This window comes from Notolepis coatsorum (genome assembly GCF_963971535.1).
Source record: "Notolepis coatsorum genome assembly, chromosome: 4".
NCBI classification, from domain to species: domain Eukaryota; kingdom Metazoa; phylum Chordata; class Actinopteri; order Aulopiformes; family Paralepididae; genus Notolepis; species Notolepis coatsorum.
Genome location: NC_140168.1, coordinates 4,974,889 through 4,999,280, shown reverse-complemented (window position 1 = coordinate 4,999,280; position 24,392 = coordinate 4,974,889). Strand labels below are relative to the sequence as shown.

General features: G+C 43.8%; 1 protein-coding gene across 1 annotated transcript in view; it reads right to left on the bottom strand.

The window, feature by feature from the left end:
* The window catches only part of bcas1 (brain enriched myelin associated protein 1), a gene marked incomplete at its 3' end in the record, with an annotated part of 37,178 nt that extends 15,665 nt beyond the window's left edge, over positions 1-21,513 (bottom strand). Inside the window, exons 1-8 of the mRNA XM_084313331.1 lie at positions 21,446-21,513; positions 21,064-21,117; positions 20,293-20,359; positions 15,428-15,735; positions 10,234-10,413; positions 5,034-5,090; positions 2,004-2,042; positions 1,586-1,798 (exon numbers count right to left, since the gene is read on the bottom strand). Coding sequence (XP_084169457.1) covers positions 1,586-1,798; positions 2,004-2,042; positions 5,034-5,090; positions 10,234-10,413; positions 15,428-15,735; positions 20,293-20,359; positions 21,064-21,099 — 900 coding nt within the window. The 5' untranslated portion in view covers positions 21,100-21,117; positions 21,446-21,513. The remainder of the gene's footprint in view (positions 1-1,585; positions 1,799-2,003; positions 2,043-5,033; positions 5,091-10,233; positions 10,414-15,427; positions 15,736-20,292; positions 20,360-21,063; positions 21,118-21,445) is intronic.
* Between the last annotated feature and the right edge of the window lie 2,879 nt (positions 21,514-24,392).

Here is a 24,392-nt window from a genome sequence, read left to right as displayed (position 1 = left end):
GTGATACGAGAGCTAATGAATGTGATACGATAGTTTATGAATGCGATACGATAGTTTATGAATGTAATATGATCGTTTATTAATACAGTAGACAGTGCTACACAATGCTGCCAACCTGAGCTATTTAAAAAAAGATATATTTAAATTAAACTTGAGAAATATCAATCTAATTAGTTAGTCAAATACTTCAGTAACACTTAAGGAGTATCACTTTTGAAGTCGTGCACAGCCTGCGTTGGCAATCGGCCTATAGATGTCCTGGGTGCCCTCATGCTAAAACTACACAGGAATTGTTGTAGGAAGACAGACGTTTGTGTGGTTTCTTCCACCTTCACGATACAGCCCTATAACGGGCCATGCTGGAAGGATGTGTACATTTCTGTCTGCGGAGGACAGGCGGAGGACGTGCGGAGGTGCGGACAGGGGGACGGCATCCGTACGCCCCTCTAACGTTGCATGGCGTGCGGAGAGTGAGGTCGTTTTTTTAGGGAGTTACTGTAGATGGAATGACCGACGGAGAGAGTGAGCCAGTTAGCTTCAGATGGCTGGTATAGTGATCTACTCACTGTACGACTGTGGAGGTATTGGTCAGTTAGCTTCAGATGGCTGGTATAGTGATCTACTCACTGTACGACTGTGGAGGTATTGGTCAGTTATAGCTTCAGATGGCTGGTATAGTGATCTACTGTACCACTGTGGAGGTATTGGTCAGTTATAGCTTCAGATGGCTGGTATAGTGATCTGCTGTACCACTGTAGAGGTATTGGTCAGTTATAGCTTCAGATGGCTGGTATAGTGATCTACTCACTGTACGACTGTGGAGGTATTGGTCAGTTATAGCTTCATATGGCTGGTATAGTGATCTGCTGTACCACTGTGGAGGTATTGGTCAGTTAGCTTCAGATGGCTGGTATAGTGATCTGCTGTACCACTGTGGAGGTATTGGTCAGTTATAGCTTCAGATGGCTGGTATAGTGATCTGCTGTATAGGTATTGGTCAGTTAGCTTCAGATGGCTGGTATAGTGATCTACTGTACCACTGTTGTGGAGGTCTTGGCTCAGTTATAGCTTCAGATGGCTGGTATAGTGATCTACTGTACCACTGTGGAGGTATTGGTCAGTTATAGCTTCAGATGGCTGGTATAGTGATCTACTGTACCACTGTGGAGGTATTGGTCAGTTATAGCTTCAGATGGCTGGTATAGTGATCTACTGTACCACTGTGGAGGTATTGGTCAGTTATAGCTTCAGATGGCTGGTATAGTGATCTACTGTACCACTGTGGAGGTATTGGTCAGTTATAGCTTCAGATGGCTGGTATAGTGATCTACTGTACCACTGTGGAGGTATTGGTCAGTTATAGCTTCAGATGGCTGGTATAGTGATCTGCTGTACCACTGTTGTGGAGGTCTTGGCTCCACTTGTTGAGGCACCTTTGGTTTTAGACCCCATCAGCGCTTCGAACTCACACCACTATGTGTTATAATCCGACACATCGCGTAGTATCACGTGCATTCTCAAAAGGAAAATCGAAATGAATGCATCACGTTAAATAATTTAATTAGTGCTCATGGTGTTTAGTTACCTTTGGACGGAAGAATTTGCTGAACGTGGATTTGAGGGACTGTCCCTTGGAGGCCTCGGGCTCCTTGGCGGCGGCAGCCTTTGGTTCTTCCTTCGGCGCGGCGCTCTTCACCGGCTTCGCGGCCGCCTCGCCCATCCCGGGCGGTCCCGGAGGAGGTGGCGGCGGGATGTTCATGCCCTTAGGAGCCGCCGGCGGGTCCGCTACTTGTGCCACCTGTTCGGACGGAGAGTGACGTTCGCGGTCAAACGCAGGGAGGGGAAGTCGTTACAGAAATGTCCCTCCTCCTATCATGATCTTTTACGAGAGCTTTATGACTGCAGCTCCAGATGAAGTTATATGTGTTATGTATATGTATGGTTTTTAAAGCTCTATAATGTGCAAATGAAATGCTTGTTTAATGTAAAAGCGATGTGCTCACAGCAGTGGTTGTAGTCGGCAGGGGAGCCGCCTCCTGGGGCTGGTTGGTAGGAAAGAAAGAGAGTTGATTGTTATGGTGACGGTTACGATTAGTGAGCAATTAGAAACTAAAGACCTTTTCCCCTCTAAAAGCCTTTCTGCTTGTTCCTCTAAAAGCCTTTCTGCTTGTTCCTCTAAAAGCCTTTCTGCTTGTTCCTCTAAAAGCCTTTCTGCTTGTTCCTCTAAAAAACGTTTCTGCTTGTTCCCTCTAAAGCCTTTCTGCTTGTTCCTCTAAAGCCTTTCTGCTTGTTCCTCTAAAAGCCTTTCTGCTTGTTCCTCTAAAAGCCTTTCTGCTTGTTCCTCTAAAAGCCTTTCTGCTTGTTCCTCTAAAAGCCTTTCTGCTTGTTCCTCTAAAAGCCTTTCTGCTTGTTCCTCTAAAAGCCTTTCTGCTTGTTCCTCTAAAAGCCTTTCTGCTTGTTCCTCTAAAGCCTTTCTGCTTGTTCCTCTAAAAGCATTTCTGCTTGTTCCTCTAAAAGCCTTTCTGCTTGTTCCTCTAAAAGCCTTTCTGCTTGTTCCTCTAAAAGCCTTTCTGCTTGTTCCTCTAAAGCCTTTCTGCTTGTTCCTCTAAAAGCATTTCTGCTTGTTCCTCTAAAAGCCTTTCTGCTTGTTCCTCTAAAAGCCTTTCTGCTTGTTCCTCTAAAAGCCTTTCTGCTTGTTCCTCTAAAAGCCTTTCTGCTTGTTCCTCTAAAAGCCTTTCTGCTTGTTCCTCTAAAACCTTTCTGCTTGTTCCTCTAAAACCTTTCTGCTTGTTCCTCTAAAGCCTTTCTGCTTGTTCCCTCTAAACGCCTTTCTGCTTGTTCCTCTAAAAACCTTTCTGCTTGTTCCACTAAAAGCCTTTCTGCTTGTTCCTCTAAAAGCCTTTCTGCTTGTTCCTCTAAAGCCTTTCTGCTTGTTCCCTCTAAAAGCCTTTCTGCTTGTTCCACTAAAAGCCTTTCTGCTTGTTCCTCTAAAAGCCTTTCTGGTTGTTCCTCTAAAAGCCTTTCTGCTTGTTCCTCTAAAGCCTTTCTGCTTGTTCCTCTAAAAGCCTTTCTGCTTGTTCCCTCTAAAAGCCTTTCTGCTTGTTCCTCTAAAAGCCTTTCTGCTTGTTCCTCTAAAAGCCTTTCTGCTTGTTCCTCTAAAAGCCTTTCTGCTTGTTCCTCTAAAAGCCTTTCTGCTTGTTCCTCTAAAAGCCTTTCTGCTTGTTCCTCTAAAAGCCTTTCTGCTTGTTCCTCTAAAAAACGTTCTGCTTGTTCCTCTAAAAGCCTTTCTGCTTGTTCCTCTAAAAACCGTTCTGCTTGTTCCTCTAAAAACCTTTCTGCTTGTTCCTCTAAAAGCCTTTCTGCTTGTTCCTCTAAAGCCTTTCTGCTTGTTCCTCTAAAAACCTTTCTGCTTGTTCCTCTAAAAGCCTTTCTGCTTGTTCCTCTAAAAGCCTTTCTGCTTGTTCCCTCTAAAAGCCTTTCTGCTTGTTCCTCTAAAAGCCTTTCTGCTTGTTCCTCTAAAAGCCTTTCTGCTTGTTCCTCTAAAAGCCTTTCTGCTTGTTCCCTCTAAAAGCCTTTCTGCTTGTTCCTCTAAAAGCCTTTCTGCTTGTTCCTCTAAAGCCTTTCTGCTTGTTCCTCTAAAAGCCTTTCTGCTTGTTCCCTCTAAAAGCCTTTCTGCTTGTTCCTCTAAAAGCCTTTCTGCTTGTTCCTCTAAAGCCTTTCTGCTTGTTCCTCTAAAAACCTTTCTGCTTGTTCCTCTAAAAGCCTTTCTGCTTGTTCCTCTAAAAGCCTTTCTGCTTGTTCCCTCTAAAAGCCTTTCTGCTTGTTCCTCTAAAAACCTTTCTGCTTGTTCCTCTAAAAGCCTTTCTGCTTGTTCCTCTAAAAGCCTTTCTGCTTGTTCCCTCTAAAAACCTTTCTGCTTGTTCCTCTAAAAGCCTTTCTGCTTGTTCCTCTAAAAGCCTTTCTGCTTGTTCCTCTAAAAACCTTTCTGCTTGTTCCTCTAAAAGCCTTTCTGCTTGTTCCTCTAAAAACCTTTCTGCTTGTTCCTCTAAAGCCTTTCTGCTTGTTCCCTCTAAAGCCTTTCTGCTTGTTCCTCTAAAAGCCTTTCTGCTTGTTCCTCTAAAGCCTTTCTGCTTGTTCCTCTAAAAGCCTTTCTGCTTGTTCCTCTAAAAGCCTTTCTGCTTGTTCCTCTAAAAGCCTTTCTGCTTGTTCCTCTAAAAGCCTTTCTGCTTGTTCCCTCTAAAAACCTTTCTGCTTGTTCCTCTAAAAACCTTTCTGCTTGTTCCTCTAAAACCTTTCTGCTTGTTCCCTCTAAAAACCTTTCTGCTTGTTCCTCTAAAACCTTTCTGCTTGTTCCCTCTAAAAGCCTTTCTGCTTGTTCCTCTAAAACCTTTCTGCTTGTTCTTCTAAAAGCCTTGCTGGGAGAAGCTGCAGTTATTTTTTACACAAGCTGTACATTTCTGGAAACAGTAGCTGAGAAAGATTCTCTGGTCTGTATAGTTCAGATCTGCGGCCACAAGCACAAAATGGCTGCCAATTACAACAACCTGCTGACCTCATGGTCACCACTCTGTAAACCCATGAGCCTCGTGTGGCCCCCGGGAGAGTGCTCCCAAAACCTGTGCTTGATTCGGTTCATTTTTATAGTTTTACTCGTTTGTTTTGCATTTGTTGCATTTTGTACTTTAGTTTTGTATATTGTATATTTTGTATAGTGTTTGGTCCTTATTCTTTAAACATTTTACTGAAGCACAATCTCAGGAGGCTCATCCAGAACCAAGCATTTCACTGTCATGTACATGTAGCGTATATATGTGACAAATAAAACAAAACTTGAACTTGAACTTGCTGTGAGTCATTAACCGTCAAGAGAGATTATAGTGTATCGGGTGACTCAGAGACTTTCACATTTTGGTACAGTTTTGTAAAAAATAAAATCATAACTTTCACAAAGCAACACATGGGGATATTGGCTGCATAAGTGCTCAGTATGAAGTTAGTATTTTCATTGATTTAGTTATTTTATGAACATTCACCTGATCCTTTGTAGCATCAGGAGCGGCTGTTTCCTTTTTGGGTATTTTGGGCGTCACCTTTAGGGAGGGGAACAAGGGAGGACAAAAATAAACATCCTGTGCTTCATTTGGGTCAAATGAAATGAAAGAATAAACAGTATACACTTTACTTTAGGGGGCATGATAAACATTAATGACCTAGAAACTAATGAGGAACTGCTGTCACTAGGGGACTATCGTCCCTTAAAATGCCTTCGAAATGTGGAAGAATTGCCTTAATCTATGCACACACCCCTTAATAAAAATCAAGCGGTACTCATTCACGGCCAACCACGACTATAGTCGGGTTATCTCGCCAGCGGTTGAGCGTTTTCATCGTGTTTTCTTTTATTCGATTTTTTTATTCATTACAGTCTCACGGACCTCGGTGTTACCATTGGAACTCATTCGGAGAGCCAGAGAGTGCAATACCGGCCGAATCCTGCTAGGTGGCAGTATCGCCCATCCTTTGAAACCTTATTTCACACTGTGTGTCACATCTAATGTCGTCCGGGCGGAGAATTTAGACCAAGCCAAGTAAATCCCTTCATCCGAGCACTTTGAAACGCGTTCAGCACACTTGAGGCATATCTTGTGCCACTTCATGTCAGGGACCCAATGGACATCAATACTGGAAATTGTGATCAGACAATTGGAATATTCTTTTTGGAATAACCCCGATCAAAGTTAAGGACTATCTGACGTCAATTTCACCTTGATCCTACAATGATTTCATATCGATCCAGCCAAACAACGTATGTAGTATTCAAAACGAATGCCGTTGCTGGCGATCAGAGCATCAAAAAACTACCCCCCCCCCCCCCCTCTGATGCATTCATGATGAAACATAGCGTGTCCAGGCGAGCAACGCGAACGCCTTTAGCAAAATTCACATATCGCTCAATAACGCAGCTTCCAGGAATTAGCCAGGATACTCTGAAACTATACAATATTCACCACGGGATAACACGCGAACGTAAACATGAAAAAATTTACTTTTTTTTTACATGTTGGACGAGATATAGTGACTGTCAAATGAGTATAGTATTGTCTCCATAGCTATAATATAGAATATAGATATAGCCCTACAAAAACATTGTGACGCACAGTGAAAATCTTTTAAAGCGTGGCCCATTGTATACAAGGATGGATAACACGGCTGGCGCTGAAAGTGTTAAAGATGCCTTCATTTCAGCCTGGCATTAAACACCTTAATCAGTAACGCCAGGGTTTAAGAAGTTTAATTAAATTTGTAATTGGTTTTTAAGGGTAAAATTCTGGGTTTGTGCCCCTTAGTTTTACTAAGTCCAAGCACAATTCTACTTAATTTCTTTCTTAATTTACCTGCATTCTTGTTCAATAATATGGTTAATAATAAGGGTTTATTACGGTGTAAAATGAACAGACTCCCTTCCCTAGTGTGTGTATGTTAAACACGAACCACTGATTTAAATCAGGTCTCAGATCTGAGGTCAGGAAACCCTTTCAGAAAGACAACTACTTAGGGCGGCTGATTGGCGCAGTGGGCAAGGCGCTTGCCACTAACGCAGGATATGCTGGGTTCGAGCCCAGCTCTCGGCGTTGCTACCGGCTTGGCCGGCCGTCATACTAACACAATTGGCAAGTGTTAGAGGGTGGGAAAGCCGGTGGGTGGGGATTTGGACGTTGTGGACAGCGACTCCTACAGGTCGGTTTGGTGACGCCGGTGCGACGGAAGCAGGAAGTGACGGGGGCAGCGTGAGCCTCCCACGGCGCGTTACTCCTCGCCACTGAGAGTTCAAGCTGCTGCGGTGAAAAGATGCGACAGGCTGCCTCCTCGTGTACCGGAGGGGACACGTGATGCAAGGCTTCTGTCCTCACTACAGCCGACCAGTGGGAGGCATAGTCTAGCAACGTTCAAGACAGGGGAGGGGTGAATTGGATAATACGAAATTGGGATGAGAGAAAAATAGAAAAATGGGGAGAAAAAGTGGATAAAAAAAAAGAAAGACAACTACTTTGCTTCCCAATATGATACTGTACACCCAGTAAATAATTATCCCTTTGTTCTAAAATTCCTGTTTCTTACCTGCTTACATTTCATTCTAAAATGTTAACATGTAGTTCCTCATTAGCTCTTTGGTACGACTGAACCCCTGCTGTAAAAGCCAGCAAATAAACTAATAAATGCAAGGTACGCCCTACCCACAGCTGTAAAGGAATGTGAATCACTACCCACTTTCAAAACCACTCTCAAGGAGCACCTACGGGAGACTGCCATTCGAAACTAGCCCCATGTAAATGTCCTAACCCAACCCCCTTCAATGTACAATTGTGTGTATTGAGCTGTACTGTATTGTACCCATTCTGCAATCTGTTAATACAATTTTCAATCAATCAATCAATCAATCAATCAATCAATCAATCAATCAATCAATCAATCGGGTGAAAGCTTTGTTGAACAGCATGTTGCAATAAATCCCTTTAATCAGTGAAGACAACAAAAGTGGACATGGTTGATAATGTACTAAAAAAAACGAACCTTCTTTCTTACTGTCTTCTACTATCATGCACTCTTCCGCTAATTAATCTTCCTTGTCTATATTACTACCTACTATACTAATATGTCTCTACTACTATGCACTCAACACTGCACAGCACCCAAGTTTCAACACTGTTTGACGACCAGTGTCACTCAGCTGAAAGAGTTGTGCCCTTCCTGCTGACCCGTCGTACAGAACCTGTAGGTCGCTTTGGGTGAAAGCGTTCAACCACATGACTAAAATGTAAATGTAATGGCAAAGGAGAAGAAATAATACATGTTGATAAAAACAGAGGCCTTTCAGTAGTAGTAACAGACAGGCCCTCTCAAGCCAACAGAGGTATCACAGAGTCCACACTGACGGGCCCTGACAGAGCCCAGACAGAGCCCATACAGTACAGTACACACACACCCTCCTTGTGACAGCCATTGTGCTCTGGAGATGGCGTAGGCCTGCCCCTTGCTCTATCTTCACCCCTTCTCGCCTGCCCCCTGTGGCACAGGCCTCCCTTGTGAGCTCACACTACGGGCCGGACAATAGGCCGCCACATCGCCAGCGCGTTCAAAGGCTCGATTAGCATGGTGGCCGGGGCCACGTCGACTCTTTAATACGAGGGGCGCGGTTCCAAAGGAAGGCATGATGAAGAGGGAACGGCCGGGACACAATGGCGGCTTGTGTTGCAGTCTTTCCATCAGGCTCTGTCATCGTTGCCCTCAGGCTCCCTCTACACACATACTTCCACAGAGAGTAGGCTGCCATCAATGGCAGCCCTACACACTACACACTGAGCCCACTAGTCCTACACACTACACACTAGCCCTACACACTACACACTGAGCCCACTAGTCCTACACACTAGCCTACTAGTCCTACACACTACACACTAACCTACTAGCCCTACACACTACACACTGAGCTCACTAGCCCTACACACTACACACTGAGCCCACTAGCCCTACACACTACACACTGAGCCCACTAGCCCTACACACTATACACTGAGCCCACTAGTCCTACACACTACACACTGAGCCCACTAGCCCTACACACTACACACTGAGCCCACTAGTCCTACACACTACACACTGAGCCCACTAGTCCTACACACTACACACTGAGCCCACTAGCACTACACACTGAGCCCACTAGCCCTACACACTACACACTGAGCCCACTAGCCCTACACACTACACACTGAGCCCACTAGCACTACACACTACACACTGAGCCCACTAGCCCTACACACTACACACTAAGCCCACTAGCACTACACACTGAGCCCACTAGTCCTACACACTACACACTGAGCCCACTAGCACTACACACTACACACTGAGCCCACTAGCACTACACACTAAGCCCACTAGTCCTACACACTACACACTGAGCCCACTAGTCCTACACACTACACACTAGCCCACTAGCCCTACACACTACACACTAACCCACTAGTCCTACACACTACACACTAAGCCCACTAGTTCTACACACTACACACTGAGCCCACTAGTCCTACACGCTACACACTGAGCCCACTAGTCCTACACACTACACACTGAGCCCACTAGCCCTACACACTGAGCCCACTAGCCCTACACACTGAGCCCACTAGTCCTACACGCTACACACTGAGCCCACTAGCCCTACACACTACACACTGAGCCCACTAGCCCTACACGCTACACACTGAGCCCACTAGCCCTACACACTACACACTGAGCCCACTAGTCCTACACGCTACACACTGAGCCCACTAGCCCTACACACTACACACTAACCCACTAGTCCTACACACTGAGCCCACTAGCCCTACACACTACACACTGAGCCCACTAGTCCTACACACTACACACTAAGCCCACTAGTCCTACACACTACACACTAAGCCCACTAGTCCTACACACTGAGCCCACTAGTCCTACACACTACACACTAAGCCCACTAGTCCTACACACTACACACTAAGCCCACTAGTCCTACACACTACACACTAAGCCCACTGGCCCTACACACTACACACTAAGCCCACTGGCCCTACACACTACACACTGAGCCCACTAGTCCTACACACTACACACTACACACTAACCCACTGGCCCTACACACACACTACACACTACACACTAACCCACTAGCCCTACACACACACTACACACTAACCCACTAGCCCTACACACTACACACTAACCCACTGGCCCTACACACACACTACACACTACACACTACACACTACACACGAACCCACTAGCCCTACACACATTTAATCACAGAGACTCCACCGATAAGGCCCCTTGCTGTATTATAGTTTAGCAGCTTTGACATCTGATTTAAATCACAAGACTGAGACGTGAGACGGCCCAAGTGAAGCTCTTTGTCTAAAGAGGTATCGATTAAGTCATATTAACGTTTAATTATTTGAGCAGGACAGCATGCAGTTGCAGCAACTGATAGTGCCCTCAGAAATGCTTAGGGTGATCAGGGCTGGATTCATTTCTGAAATGATCGATCGATTTAGTTTATTTGTATATTTATTAAATCTGTTCGATTGTACTTGTAAAACAACAGATGACTGTATAATTCTATTAGTAAAGAATGTTTTAAATACAGGCTATCTACAGTTAAACACAAATGATGATTTACTTAAAAATCGCAAGACTTACTAGTGTTTTCAAGAAGTTCATAACTGGATGCTCGTCCGTCTGACCGTCCTCTTGGTCTTCCACAGGGTGTCCTCTGCCAGTGTCTTCGGCCCGTCCTCCTCCCTCTGGACAACAGGGGTCCTGAGACGCACTTATTGGCTCTGTCACCGTGTCTGTGTCTTGCTTTACGTCAGCGGGCTCCTATGCACCACCACCACCACCACCACCACCACAGAGAAGTAGCCTTTGTAAACGTGAGGACGGAGTGGCAGAGCGTGATAATGTAAGCACGGAGTCTGCAGCAGCACGGGGAGACGGGGGCACAATTCCAACCATGTCTCTGCCTACTCAGGGCATTGTCAACAATCACCCTTTTATTAACGCCTGTGCCACCCCCCTCTCCCTCCACCATCACCACCACCACCACCACCACCACCACCACACTCATTGATATTCAGCAATGTCTGAGAGTTATGCTCTGAGAAATGTTGATTAAATCCCCTCTTCTTCACCTTTATTATTTACATCTTTTATGTTCAGTTCATGTTTACACTGTTCATCTTTTCTCACATATTTTATATTCAGTTAATTATATTGTTTACACACTGTTTATCTTTCTCACCTATTTTATATTCAGTTTATTGTATTGTTTACACTGTTTATCTTTCTCATATCTTTTATATTCAGTTTATTGTATTGTTTACACTGTTTATCTTTCTCATATCTTTTATATTCAGTTAATTATATTGTTTACACTGTTTATTTGTCCTCATATTTTTATATTTAATTGTATTGCCTATATTTATGTCTTTCTACTATTACCATGCTAGTAGAAAACCGAGGTCCTGACTGAATGTCGGTCATTAAAGAACCCAGGACGCCTATCGCAAAGAGTAGGGGGTTCCCCGACATTCCTGGTCAAATTCCCAATCAGGTCTCTGACATCAAGGCCACCTAATCATCCCCCTTAATTGGCTGGTATCAATCCCTGTCTCCTGAGCCGTTCAGTCATTGTGTAGTGTGATGTGTGCCTGGTGCCAATGTATGGCAGCCATTGAGCCTGCGTAGCCCAAGGTTGGGTGCTACCAGTGGTGGTGAAGGAGGCAATTTCCCTAACCCTACGGTGTGGGGAGCGCTTTGAGTGTCTAGAAAAGCACCATATAAATGTAATGAATGAATGAATGCTGCTATGATGCCCAAATGACCCCAACTGGATCAATAAAGGAATATCCTATCTTATCTTGTGATTGATTGATTGATTGATTGATTGATTGATTGAAAACTTTAATTAACAGATTGCAGAATGGGTACAGTACAGTACAGCTCAATACACACAACTGTTAAAGGGGAACTATTTTACTATTTCTTTCACTATTTGGGCACTTTTACACAATTCCTGTGAGTCTATGGAACACCTCTGTATTTTTATTTTTATTTTTTTCATTGTTTTGTATTTCTAATCAAGTCCTCAAAAACAGCATTTTTCTACCTCAAGATCTTAAGCCGTTTTGAGGCTGGGCTCCAACCACTGTGTGCAGCTCATCATGAGCCTGATGCCACACAGCCACATCATCATGCAGCGGTGTCTCTCTGACATCACAAATCAGCACATTTTCAGATGACTCAGTTCAGTGAGGGTGAATATTGTGAGAGGAGAATTGGAAGAATGCGCCAATATGAGAATTAGAGACATAGATCATATTAATATAAGTTCACATAGCTAGGAAACAATGCTAAACACTCAAAAAGGCCATTTATAAGATAGTTCCCCTTTAAGGGGATGCAGACCAGAGAAAGACTCATCTTGTTTACATCAGGGTCTCCCCAACTGTGGTCCCACAATACAATATCCAAATACAAGTCAGAAGAAGTTAAAGGAACACGCCAACATTTTGGGAAATTAGCTCACCGTCTTCTCCAGAGAGAGACAAGACGATAGATACCAGTTTCCTCTCTGTGCGTTCAGTAGAAAGCTATCTGCTAGCTGCATGTTAGCCTAGCTTAGCACAATGAATGGAAGCGGACAGTGACGGGTAGCCTTCGGGAGAGGTGTTAGTTGGACAATGCCTATAGGCTACCCGTCACTGTCCGCTTCCATTCATTGTGCTAAGCTAGGCTAACGTGCAGCCAGATATCTTTTTACTGAACGCACAGAGAGGAGACTGGTATCTATCTTCTTGTCTCTCTCTCTCTGGAGAAGACGATGAGCTAATTTCCCAAAATGTTGGCGTGTTTTTTTAAGATGTGTGAGAATTTGATATGTCTATTAATATGTCTAATTTAACCATGTTAACTTTGTACCATGTGTCTATGGCCTCACTTTATGAAAGATCATCTCATTCTACCAGTAATAATAAGTTATAACCAATTAAGAATTGATCACCACTGACTACATGGATACTAAAATAACATTATGACATCGTTATGAAGCATGAAGAGGAAAAAAACCTTAGTTTTGACATCAACATGTTTGCTTGTTTTATTATTTTATAGAAAGATGCTAACAATACTTCACTCAGACAAGAGGTCTTTCATAATGATACAAACGCAAGTCTTAAAATATTCGATAAAATAGCAGGACAAATATAATACTGTATATTATGCAAGCACCACTTCACATGTCACATAAAATATGTGACAACCTAAAGAATTTGATCAACCGTTTTCCATGTTTGGAATGCCCATTTCCCCTCCATTTTGGAGGAGACAAGAGTTGCTATAATACCAGTTCCTATAGCAATATATCAACAAAAATGTAATACAGTGAAACAGTAATGGCTTTCCAGTGTTTTACCTGCTCGACAACCACTGCACAGAAAATTGGCATTTTCTTGATAAAGAAGCACTGAACTGATCATCTGTATATCAATGATCCTTCCCGTGATGCCATGCATTCATGAAAATGTCTCTTCTCCTCGCATGTCTCCACGACGATTAATGTAGAATCCCAAAAAAAAACAGTAGAAACACTTCATGAATTGAAGTTAATGGAGATTTGGTTTAACAATATCAAAACGATATCAAAGCATCCACTCCTAAACTCACAACTTAGCAGCAGTAACATCCAAGTGCACATGCATTTTCGCTAAAACCTTGCTATCGAAAAACCTTTCGGGTTGAATGCTGCCTTCAAGTGGAGCTCGAGATGTTAAAATCGTTAAGCCTCAGTGGCTTCTAGACGTATTGCCCAGTTGCAACTTCCACCCACCACTCGACTCAACCCACAAACTCACAAGTGTCCTTTGAAGGCAGCATTGAACTGGGAAATATTAGCAGGGTTTTAGCCAAAATGCACGTGTTTGTTTAGTACTGAGCATCTCAAAAGCATCATTCTCGAAAGCTCATCCTCAAAAGCAGGTGCAGGGCTACCCTCAGGTTCTTCAACATCTCCAAGAACCCCGTTTGTTGTATCCTCTGTCACATCAAGTGCCTCAACGTTCGCCCCTGTTATACTATCTACCGGCGCCTCCATAGTGGTAACATCTTCTTCAGAGAGGCAAACCGTTGCTTCTTCAATCATGGCCTCCGCTGTCTGCATAATACTCTCTGCCGTCACTCCTCTGGGGGTTGTTGTCACACCAGCCACCGCCAGTTCAGTGGCCCCGACGTCCTCCTCCGCAATAACCTCATCTGTATTGGGTTCCTCCTCTGGGATAGATTCAAGCACGGATGCTCGGATCTCTTGCTCATCGGTGCAGCAGGGCTCAGATTCTCCAGAGAGGGCATCGACGATAGCTTCCTCGCTCACCTCTTCAGAGATTGGCTCCATTTCAGACGCGATAACACCGACCTCCACAGCCTCCTCTGGAAGGGTAGCGCAAGGTGTATATTCTCCAATAAGGCGGGTTTCAGCGATTGTCGGCATCACTACTGGCTCATATTCAGATGGGAAAACACTGATCTCGACTACAGGCTCGTCCTCTGGTATGGCAGGGCAAGGTTCGTGTTCTCCAGAGAGGGGAGCAATAAATATCGCAATCACCACTGGCTCCAGTACGATTGGCATAAAACTCTCGTCCGCCGGCTCCTCTGCAGTTACAGAGATCGGTTCAAGTAGCTGAGACAGGTCACCGATGGCTGCCTCTAGCTCCTCTCCTATGACCTCCTCCTCCTCCTCCTCCTCCTCCTCCTCCTCCTCATCCTCCTCCTCCTCCTCCTCCTCCTCCTCCTCGATACATACCTCATAGACGCTGGGCTTCTCATCTGCGTACTCCACGAGCACCTCTGGGGTGAACTCTAGTTCTGTGTCATTTGTACAGTCTTCACAAGCTTCCTCGGCAATGACGACGAAGGAATCTTCCTCTAGACGTCCCTCGGTGGTCGCATCCGACTCTGAAACAGGCGGCTCGTCGGCTGCGCTCGCACCACCATCCACGTCGTCACTTGTTTGCGTCGAAACGTCTTCAACGTTGTTTCTTTGCTCGGTCTGTGTCGCCATTTCGGCTCGCTGGCGTGGGGGTTCTGATGACTCCTCGGCTCGCTGGCGTGGGGGTTCTTCTGACTCCTCGGCTCGCTGCCGTGGGGGTTCTTCTGACTCCTCGGCTCGCTGGCGTGGGGGTTCTGATGACTCCTCGGCTCTCTGGCGTGGGGGTTCTGATGACTCCTCGGCTCGCTGCCGTGGGGGTTCTTCGGACTCCTCGGCTCGCTGCCGTGGGGGTTCTTCGGACTCCTCGGCTCGCTGCCGTGGGGGTTCTTCGGACTCCTCGGCTCGCTGGCGTGGGGGTTCTTCGGACTCCTCGGTGGGCTTTCCGCTGTCCGCGGTGGCATCTTCTGTGCTCTGGCTTGACTCCTTTATCATGAAAAGCAACATTTGTGTTTAAATAAAATGCAATTTCGAACTTTTTTTGTAGAATGACCATGTGCTTAAACACACTGAATTGAATGGGATTAAGAAGTTTAATTGGCCTGTGTGAATAACTCGATAACGTCTCTGTCACAATTGCGTTTCTATAATAAGTGTGATTGTATCATCGATGGAAGCAGCAATTTGACGTGGAGCTGACCGAAGGTATAACAGATTTCAACCGATTGACAAAAACCCCATCCTCTTTCCCCGAGGAAACAGTTGTGATTGGAGGATCGAGAAAAGAGGGTTAGTGTTTGATAGGTCAATTCGCATTGTAAAGGTTACTGATTGGTAAAAAAGAGGAAAAGGAAAGCAATGATTTCTTTTTTAAAGGAAACCATTGAAAAGACAAAAAAAAAAGATACTTACAGGTTGTGGATCACTGGCCGGATGGACCGCATCCATTTGATCTTCAGCTGATTGGACCTCGCTTTCGTGAACTTTCGTTTCTTTGGCCTCTTCTTTGGCCTCTTCTATGGGTACTTCTTTGGGTTCTTCTATGGGTACTTCTTTGGGTTCTTCTTTGGGCTCTTCCTTGGGTTCTTCCTTGGGTTCTTCTTTGGGTTCTGCTTTGGATTCTTCTGGGCCCTCAATTATCTCGTAGGACACCTCGAGCTCTCCGTCGGGGACCTGTGAGAGAGGCTCATCATTTGTCTGGACTGCTGTCTTACTGGTAGCTGCAAACAAACGAGAAACCAATTGTTATGTTCTCTTTGATCAAGATCACCGAATGGCTGGACAGTCATTTCAATAATTCAGTATCAGGCTCTATGTTGCTATTATTCAGTTTTTTTTTTTTTCCTACACGTTTTCTTCAAGTTTAGTTAATAGCCATTATGTATGTTAACACAGGGCCAGCGGTACAGCGGTGTTGGACGAGAGGACAGGTCAGCGCAGCAGTAAGAACACTAGTATAGACGTATTAGAGCACTATTCATATAAAGGTAGAATAAAGTAAGATAAAAAGAAGTATATAAAAATGGAATACCACGAGTATAAATATAACACTATATACATATGAAAATTAGGATTTGTGTATAAAAGTGATGAGTGTATACAACAGTATTAAATAAATTGAATGAGACGCTCGCCACGAAGACGCTGGGCTCGCCTGTTCGAGCCCAGCGCTCCACATTGCTTTCAGTTTAGCTGGTCGTTCATACTAATACACATTGGCCGTATTAGGGGGTGGGAAACTGATGGGTGGGGATCAGGCGTTGTGGACAGCGACTCCTACAGGTCGGTTGGTGCGCCTGTACAACAGAATCAGGAAGTGTCGGGGGCAGCGTGAGCCTCCCACGCGTTACTCCTCGCCACTGAGAGATCGAGCTGCGCAGGTGAAAAGATGCGACTGCTGTTACCTCGAGTACCGGAGGGGACTTGTGCTATGTATGACTTAGTCCACATTGCAGCCGGCTTGTGGGAGGCAAGAAACAGCGTTCGAGACAGGGGAGGGTTGAATTGGATGATACGAAATTGGGATGGGAGAAAATATAGAAAAATGGGAGAAAAAGTGGATAAAAAAAAAGAAAATTGAATGAGATATGAGAGAATGGAATGAATAAATAAAACACAACACTATATATATATATTGTGGCAGATCTCACCCCCACTCTCATGGATATGTGATTAGGAAGGGGGATATTATTGCCACGGAAGGAGTAGAGACAATTAGGTAGCTGATTAGTACTGATAGAACACACCTGCGCATCACTAGTCCACCGACATCTCACCACGTGCACACGCCCCAGACCCACACACTACAAAGCCACTAGGTTAGTCAGGAGTAAGTTGAGCGGAGGTGAGGTTGGAGTTGTTGTTATTGAGAGAGAGAGAGATTGTGTTATTTGGAGTTGTGAAGGTGAGAGGTAGTGAGAGGAGAGGTGAAGGCGAGTAGGTGTTCATTGTGTACTGGACCCTGGACCGGCTGAGAAACCCCCTTGTGTACTGACCCTGGACCGGACGACTACCCTGAGTATTGAACAATCCCCTTTTTTCTGTCGGCGAGCCTGTTTTGTGTTTTTTTGACCCTCTGACTGTATCACAACCATTCGTTTGCCTTTCCAACTGGATTCTGCCTTTAATTCAATAAATACTCATATTGATTGATATTGCTCTTGTGTGGACATTCGAATTTGTTTGTATTTGAACCGTGGCGAGTCTGAACCCCACCAGGCTCGTCACAATATATATATACATATATACATATTTAGATCTAGAAGCTATTTGAGAGCAATGCACTCAGCGCTTTGCCAAAGGAGTTCACCCAGTAAGAATGACTCACAGTCATTGACGGTTAAGCTCCTTGTAAGCATGGTCAAACTCTCTCGGTCAAGCTATGATGCAACTCGCGACAGGCTCCGTGAAGCAAACATGGGCCTATAGCCTTTTCCTGAACAGTTACATCAGCTTAAGTCCCAAGATCAATATTGTCTCTTAGACAAATTCCGGCGTCTGTGGGAATCCATGCGCTTGTTGATCCAGTGTGGGACGTGAAAAATATACCATGACGGATCAAACAGCTGCACCTTGACGACATCTGAGGTCACACCCATCGTTTACATTGTGAGACGACACAGAAAGAACAGGGAGGCCACGGTGTTGACACTGCATTATTATCACAAGCCATCTCGGGGTAATCGTGTCATTTTGTCATATAGAAATGTCAATTCCTTGTGTCAGGTAATGAATGTGCCTCGCCTATACTACCACCTACTATGCTAATATGTCTAAACTACTATATGCACTCAAGACTGTAGCACTCAGTTCAACGCTGTTTGACGATCAATATCACTTTACTTAGTTGTACCCTTCCTTCCTGCTGACTTGTTGTATATAACTTGTAAGTCGCTTTTGGATAAAAGCGTCAGCTAAATGACTAAATGTACACAGTATATTGCCATGATTTACTATACCAAGCGGAGACACAGCGTGAAATGAAAGGGGAACGCCGGCCATCTTAAGAATGTGTACATGTTATTTGTTTGATCTGAGACAGTCCAGAAGATATTAGTAGAACATAAGCAACTCTCGCACACTTAAAGAGTGTTGTCATCGGGGGCGGCTACGTGGCGTAGTGGGCAAGGCGCTCGCCACGAATGCGGAGACGCTGGGCTCGCCTGTTCGAGCCCAGCGCTCCACATTGCTTTAAGTTTAGCTGGTCGTTCATACTAATACACATTGGCCGTATTAGTGGGTGGGAAACTGATGGGTGGGGATCGGGCGTTGTGGACAGCGACTCCTACAGGTCGGTTGGTGCGCCTGCGCAGTAGAATCAGGAAGTGTCGGGGGCAGCGTGAGCCTCCCACGCGTTACTCCTCGCCACTGAGAGATCGAGCTGCGCAGGTGAAAAGATGCGACTGCTGTTACCTCAAGTACCGGAGGGGACTCGTGCTATGTATGACTTAGTCCACATTGCAGCCGGCTTGTGGGAGGCAAGAAACAGCGTTTGTGACAGGGGAGGGTTGAATTGGATGATATGAAATTGGGATGGGAGAAAATATAGAAAATGGGAGAAAAAGTGAAAAAAAAAAGAAAAAAAAAAGTGTTGTCATCGGGAGGTGATGTCATCGGGTATACATTCTCCCATGGATTGGGAGAGACAATGAAGTTTTACAACTGAGTTAAAAAAAATATATAGTGTTTTCACACTATACTGTAGAATAAAAACTCAGACAAACATTCTGTGAGTCCACAGAATCAGTCTCCCATTCATTGTCAATGGAGCGGCTATAGACTTAAAGGGATAGTTCAAATTTTTGGAACCCTAGCCCTATTTCTTACTTGATCCTTTCTCAGCACCATCTGATCCTCATACTCGCGCCGGCTAGTTAGCCACAAACCGGTACAAATTCAGTGGGGTCGAGCTCCTGCCGTAAAGCTCGGTCAGCTTGAACAGACAGGAGCTTGACCCCATTGACTTTGCATTGCTCTGTGGCTAACTAGCCAGAGCTAGTGTGAGGAACAGCAATGGATTTAGCTGAGAAAGGAGTCTACTGATCAATATCATCATTGGTGAGTAATAAATAGGACTAAGATCGAGTTCCAAAGATCAGAACTATCCCTTTAATACCCGATGACGTCACAATTTTGTTTTATACTCAAGACTCCCAAGATGCAACACTGAACGTCACAGGAAGTCCTTCATTCCAACAGATCATCAGACTATAATATTATATATTTAGTCATTTAGCTGAACGCTTTTATCCAAAGCGACTTACAGGTTCTGAACAACAGGTCAGCAGGAAGGGTACGACTCTTACAACTGAGTAACAATGTTCATCAAACAGTGCTGAAACTTGGGTGTTGCAGTGATGAGTGCATAGTATTGAAGACGTCATTGGTATAGTAGGAAGAGTGCGTGATAGTCTAAGACAGTAAGAAGGTTAGGGTATAAAACAATATTTTCTTTTTTTTCAGATATTGATTGAAGAAGTGTGTTTTTAGTCGACAACGAAGGATTGATCAGGGTTTTGGCTGTCCTAACTGTGGTGGGAAGTTCGTTCCACCATTGTGATTGTGATAGCACAGGAAAGACGGCCGATGAGATTGAGTTTAGCACGCCCTCCACAAAATAACGACGACGGCGTAGAGGCAACTGTGTAAGGCGCGACAAGCTTCAATTAGTGGCACAGTTATCTCAATTAGGGGCTATATAGCTTTGGGAGGGAGTATAGTGCTCATATTCACAAAAGCCTAATGAATTAACGTTGCCTATACGCCATGGAAATAACATATTTTAATTCTTAATTCGGGTGATATTACCCTTTGAGGAAAGTTGAATTAAGACCCTGTGAATGAGTCTAGAACTCTCAACAGAACAGAGTTATGTCATCACACATTTTTAGAATGGCAATCTCACTCACTCGCTCGCTCGCTCGCTCACTCACTCACTCACTCACTCACTCACTCACTCACTCACTCACTCACTCACTCACTCACTCACTCACTCACTCACTCACTCACTCACTCACTCACTCACTCACTCACTCACTCACTCACTCACTCACTCACTCACTCACTCGCTCGCTCGCTCGCTCACTCACTCACTCACTCGCTCACTCACTCACTCACTCACTCACTCACTCACTCACTCACTCACTCACTCACTCACTCACTCACTTTGTGTTAGACCAGTTCCATCCATGGCCCCAATCTGTGCGAGAGTGTGTCTCACCTGTGACACTAGTGCTGTGGCCTAATTTAAACGTTAAAGAATCGTATAAGAGTCTTACCATTGGAGTCCAAACCATTGGACTTGATGCTTATCACGTGTCCGCTCACGTGTCCGTTCTGCTGCGTCTGATTGATTGATTGAAAACTTTAATTAATTAACAGATTGCAAAATGGGTACAGTATACATTACGGCTCAATACACACAATTGTTAAGGGGATGCAGACCAGAGAAAGACTTTCGTCTTGTTTACATCAGGGTCCGCCATTTTCAATTCATAGTGAGCACTGCTCCCTCTCTATCAACACGGAGACAAACAGGAGTCCATGCTGGAGCTGTTAGCCCGCAGCTTGTAAAACATTAAGACCCTTTAGAGGAGCCATGCGTCTTAATTATGAATTTAATTATGAATTTAAGTTTATGGAGTTGATCAGTTATGGCTAGCTTGGTGCTAGCTTGGTGCAAGAGCGTCTCTTACAAAAAGGTACCATGGCGGTATGCTGGTAATTATTGTATAAATGATTCACCATGGTACTACCATGGTAAAAGTTATGTATCACCATGATAGCACTGTAATCCATGATACCGACGGCAATATCATGGTATTTCCATAGTTCTGACGTGTTTAATAACACGCCATAACGTGATGGAAATAACATGATACTTGTTGTAAGAGTTAAAGTTGGTTCAACTGAACCTTCTCTTCATTCAGGTGAAACATGTACTTTTTCATGGTGCTTCTCATCCACAAACTATTTCAAGCCGGTAAAACGATAATCATCATAATAATAATAAAAAAACATAAGCATGATGACATAAACATGAAGATTACCTTAGATTGTCCTTGTTTTGAATGCTGGTTTCCCATGTTCTCACCAGATGAGACCTATATGGGAACAGGCCAGGAAACACAATAGTTATATACTATAGGCCTATATATATATATATATATATATATATATATATATATATATATATATATATATATATATATATATATATATATATATATATATATATATATATATATATATAGACAGTTTGACTGTTAACGACTCTCTTACATTATAAAATGAAAATATAAGCAGTGGCCAACTTATTTAGTGGAAGGAATAACATCTATAACACAAACACTGATGTTCATGCTTTGGGAAAGTCTTAACCTTAAAATATATATATATATATAATTATATATATGTCCTCTGATATCTTACCTTGTGTCTCTTAAATAAAACAAATCCAGTCCTTGGCAAGCCACCTTCTGTCTGTGGACTAGTCCAGCAACGTACCAGTGCAAAAAGGGGGTGGACTTACCTGCTGAGTTGTGTATATATATGTGTGTGTGTGTGTGTGTGTGTGTGTGTGTGTGTGTGTGTGTGTGTGTGTGTGTGTGTGTGTGTGTGTGTGTGCGCGCGTGCGCGCTCGTGTGTGTGTGTGTGTGTGTGCGTGCGTGCATGTGCGTGCGTGTGTGCTCTCACAAATGGGAGGGACAGTCGTTCACTCTAATCAACATGATTCTTTTAATGCCAAACCCACCACACTAACCTCACACCTCAGCGACAAACAAACAAACAAACAAACAAACACACACAGCGTCAGCATTTCTCCTCAGGATCATGATGATCGACTCACTCTCTAATCTCTCAGTGATTTCTCTGTAAATGACCCCGGGTCGGTCGGGAGGGAGACATTGATGATCAAGTGTGATAAGTGCCGTTTTGCTGACCGGCGAGGGAGGGAGGGAGGGAGGGAGGGAGGGAGGGAGGGAGGGAGGGAGGGAGGGAGGGAGGGAGCGAGTGAGGGAAGAAGGGAGAGGGAGAGGGAGGGAGGAAACAGGATGCAGGTTCAGGATGTCATCAGATGAGCTGAAGTGCTGGATCTCTCTGCTTGGTCTGGTAATCCACCAGCTGGATCTCTCTGCTTGGTCTGGTAATCCACCAGTTGGATCTCTCTGCTTGGTGTGGTAAGACACCAGTTGGATCTCTCTGCTTGGTGTGGTAAGACACCAGTTGGATCTCTCTGCTTGGTGTGGTAAGAGGGAGGTTTACCTACAATAAGGGCTTTAAAAATAAACAAAAATACCAATGATAGTTACGCCTAAGGACACAGTGGTGGGTATCATATCTGTCATAAAGGACACAGTGGTATCATATCTGTCATAAAGGACACAGTGGTGGGCATCATATCTGTCATGAGGGGGGCGACAGAGGCTCAGGAGGCTGCTCCACGACACATCTGGTAGTTGGAAGGTTCCCGGTTCGATTCCCGCTCCTCCCAGGCAGCGTGTCGATGCGTCCTCGAGCAAGACACTTATTAACCCCTAATTGCTCCTGATGAGCAGGTCGGCACCTTGCACGGTCGCCTCCGCCGTCGGTGTGTGAATGTGTGAGTGAACGGGTCAAATGTGAGGAACAAATTGTAAAGTGCTTTGGATAAAAGCTGCTCTATATAAATGCACAATTTACCATTTATAATGATTCGTGTTATTATGCTTGTTATATTGAAGTTTCCAGAGAAAACCCTAAACATCCAATGTAGGGGAATAGGCTTGTTTATTATTTAAAAATGTTTGTATAGATGTGAAGTACCTATCCATATCACACTCACTCAGCAGTTGTTCACTCACTTTTGTTATGATAACAGTACTGTATATTTGTATATCTTGTTGTATGTCACAAATGTAACAGTACTGTATACCTGTATGTCATGTATGTCAGAAATGTCTAGATATATATCTGTATGTTGCATTATGTTATTAATGTCATTATGAATTGAAAATAGGGGACCCTGATGTAAACAAGTATTTCTCTGGTCTGCATCCCCTTAACAATTGTGTGTATTGAGCCGTACTGTATTGTACCCATTATGCAATCTGCTAATAAAGTTTTCAATCAATCAATCACGACAAGCATTTTGCTCCTAGTGGCGGCTCACAGGCATGGCACTTTGTGTTAGACCAGTTCCAACCTGCCTCTATGACACCACGTGTCACTTCCTAGTTTATATCTGATGAGTTGTACAGCCCTGCAGGCCTATTTTTATTTTATAATTCTATTCTATTCTATTGTGCTTCTATTTTAATTTAGTTTATATATCCCATTGTATTTTATTCCACCTTTTTATTTTACAGTTGTCCAGCCCTGGCCTATTTTTATTTCATAATTATATTGTATTCTATTGTATTGTGCTTGCTTCTATTTGAACTTAGTTTATATTCCATTTTATTTTATTCCACCTTGTTATCTTATTATCTGTCCGTTATTGTCTGTCCGTTAATGTCTCACCGAAAACGACCAAATAAAATCCCTTGTACGTGAAAACTATTCAATAAAGACCTTTCTGATTCTGACTCTGATTCTGATTCTGATTCTGGATCGCCTCCAGACCAACAGCCACCGTTATGACAAAGCATCGCCGTTGATCACGGCAGACAAGCGGCTCTCTGATGAAATCAGTTGACTTCAGTGACCTGCCACATGATTACATTTAAATATCTTTGACTGCCGTCTGACGACTTTTCAACAACAACAATCAGACAGACAGACATGCTATGAGCTACACGTCAATCTCTCAGAGCCTTTCAGAGTCTTTCAGAGATTGTAATCAAACTAGTTGTAAGGTATCATAATAAAATTAGTTTAGATTTGGGTTGTTGTTACAGAATTGCTTTAAACCAGATTTTATTACCTGTCTATGACTAACGGGAGTGTCTATGACTAACGGTAGTGTCTGTGACTAACAGTATAGTGTCTATGACTAACAGTAGTGTCTATGACGAGGAATTTGATTTGATTGTTTTTGGTGCGACATTGATGGACAGACAATTATGGTCGAATAAAAAATTAAAAGATTGAAAAAAAAGTACACATACTTTTGAAACTTTTGAATATTTAAAGGTTCTGTAAGTGGTATTTATTTGTTAAGATAAGTGTCAAATAGCTCTACATTCTGACACCCATCACTGATACAGAGTGTCTGGTCAGTAACATGGGTCTCCCAGTCCCTCCTATCTGCAGTAAACAGAAAATACATTTGCTGGTATCCCTTCCCACTTTATCCAATCAGGATATTATTATATTATAATTAGTTTTTCGGCACTTGTTTCAAGCATATCTTTAGTTAAAACTAAAGTTCTCTCTCCTGATTGGATGAAGTGAGAAC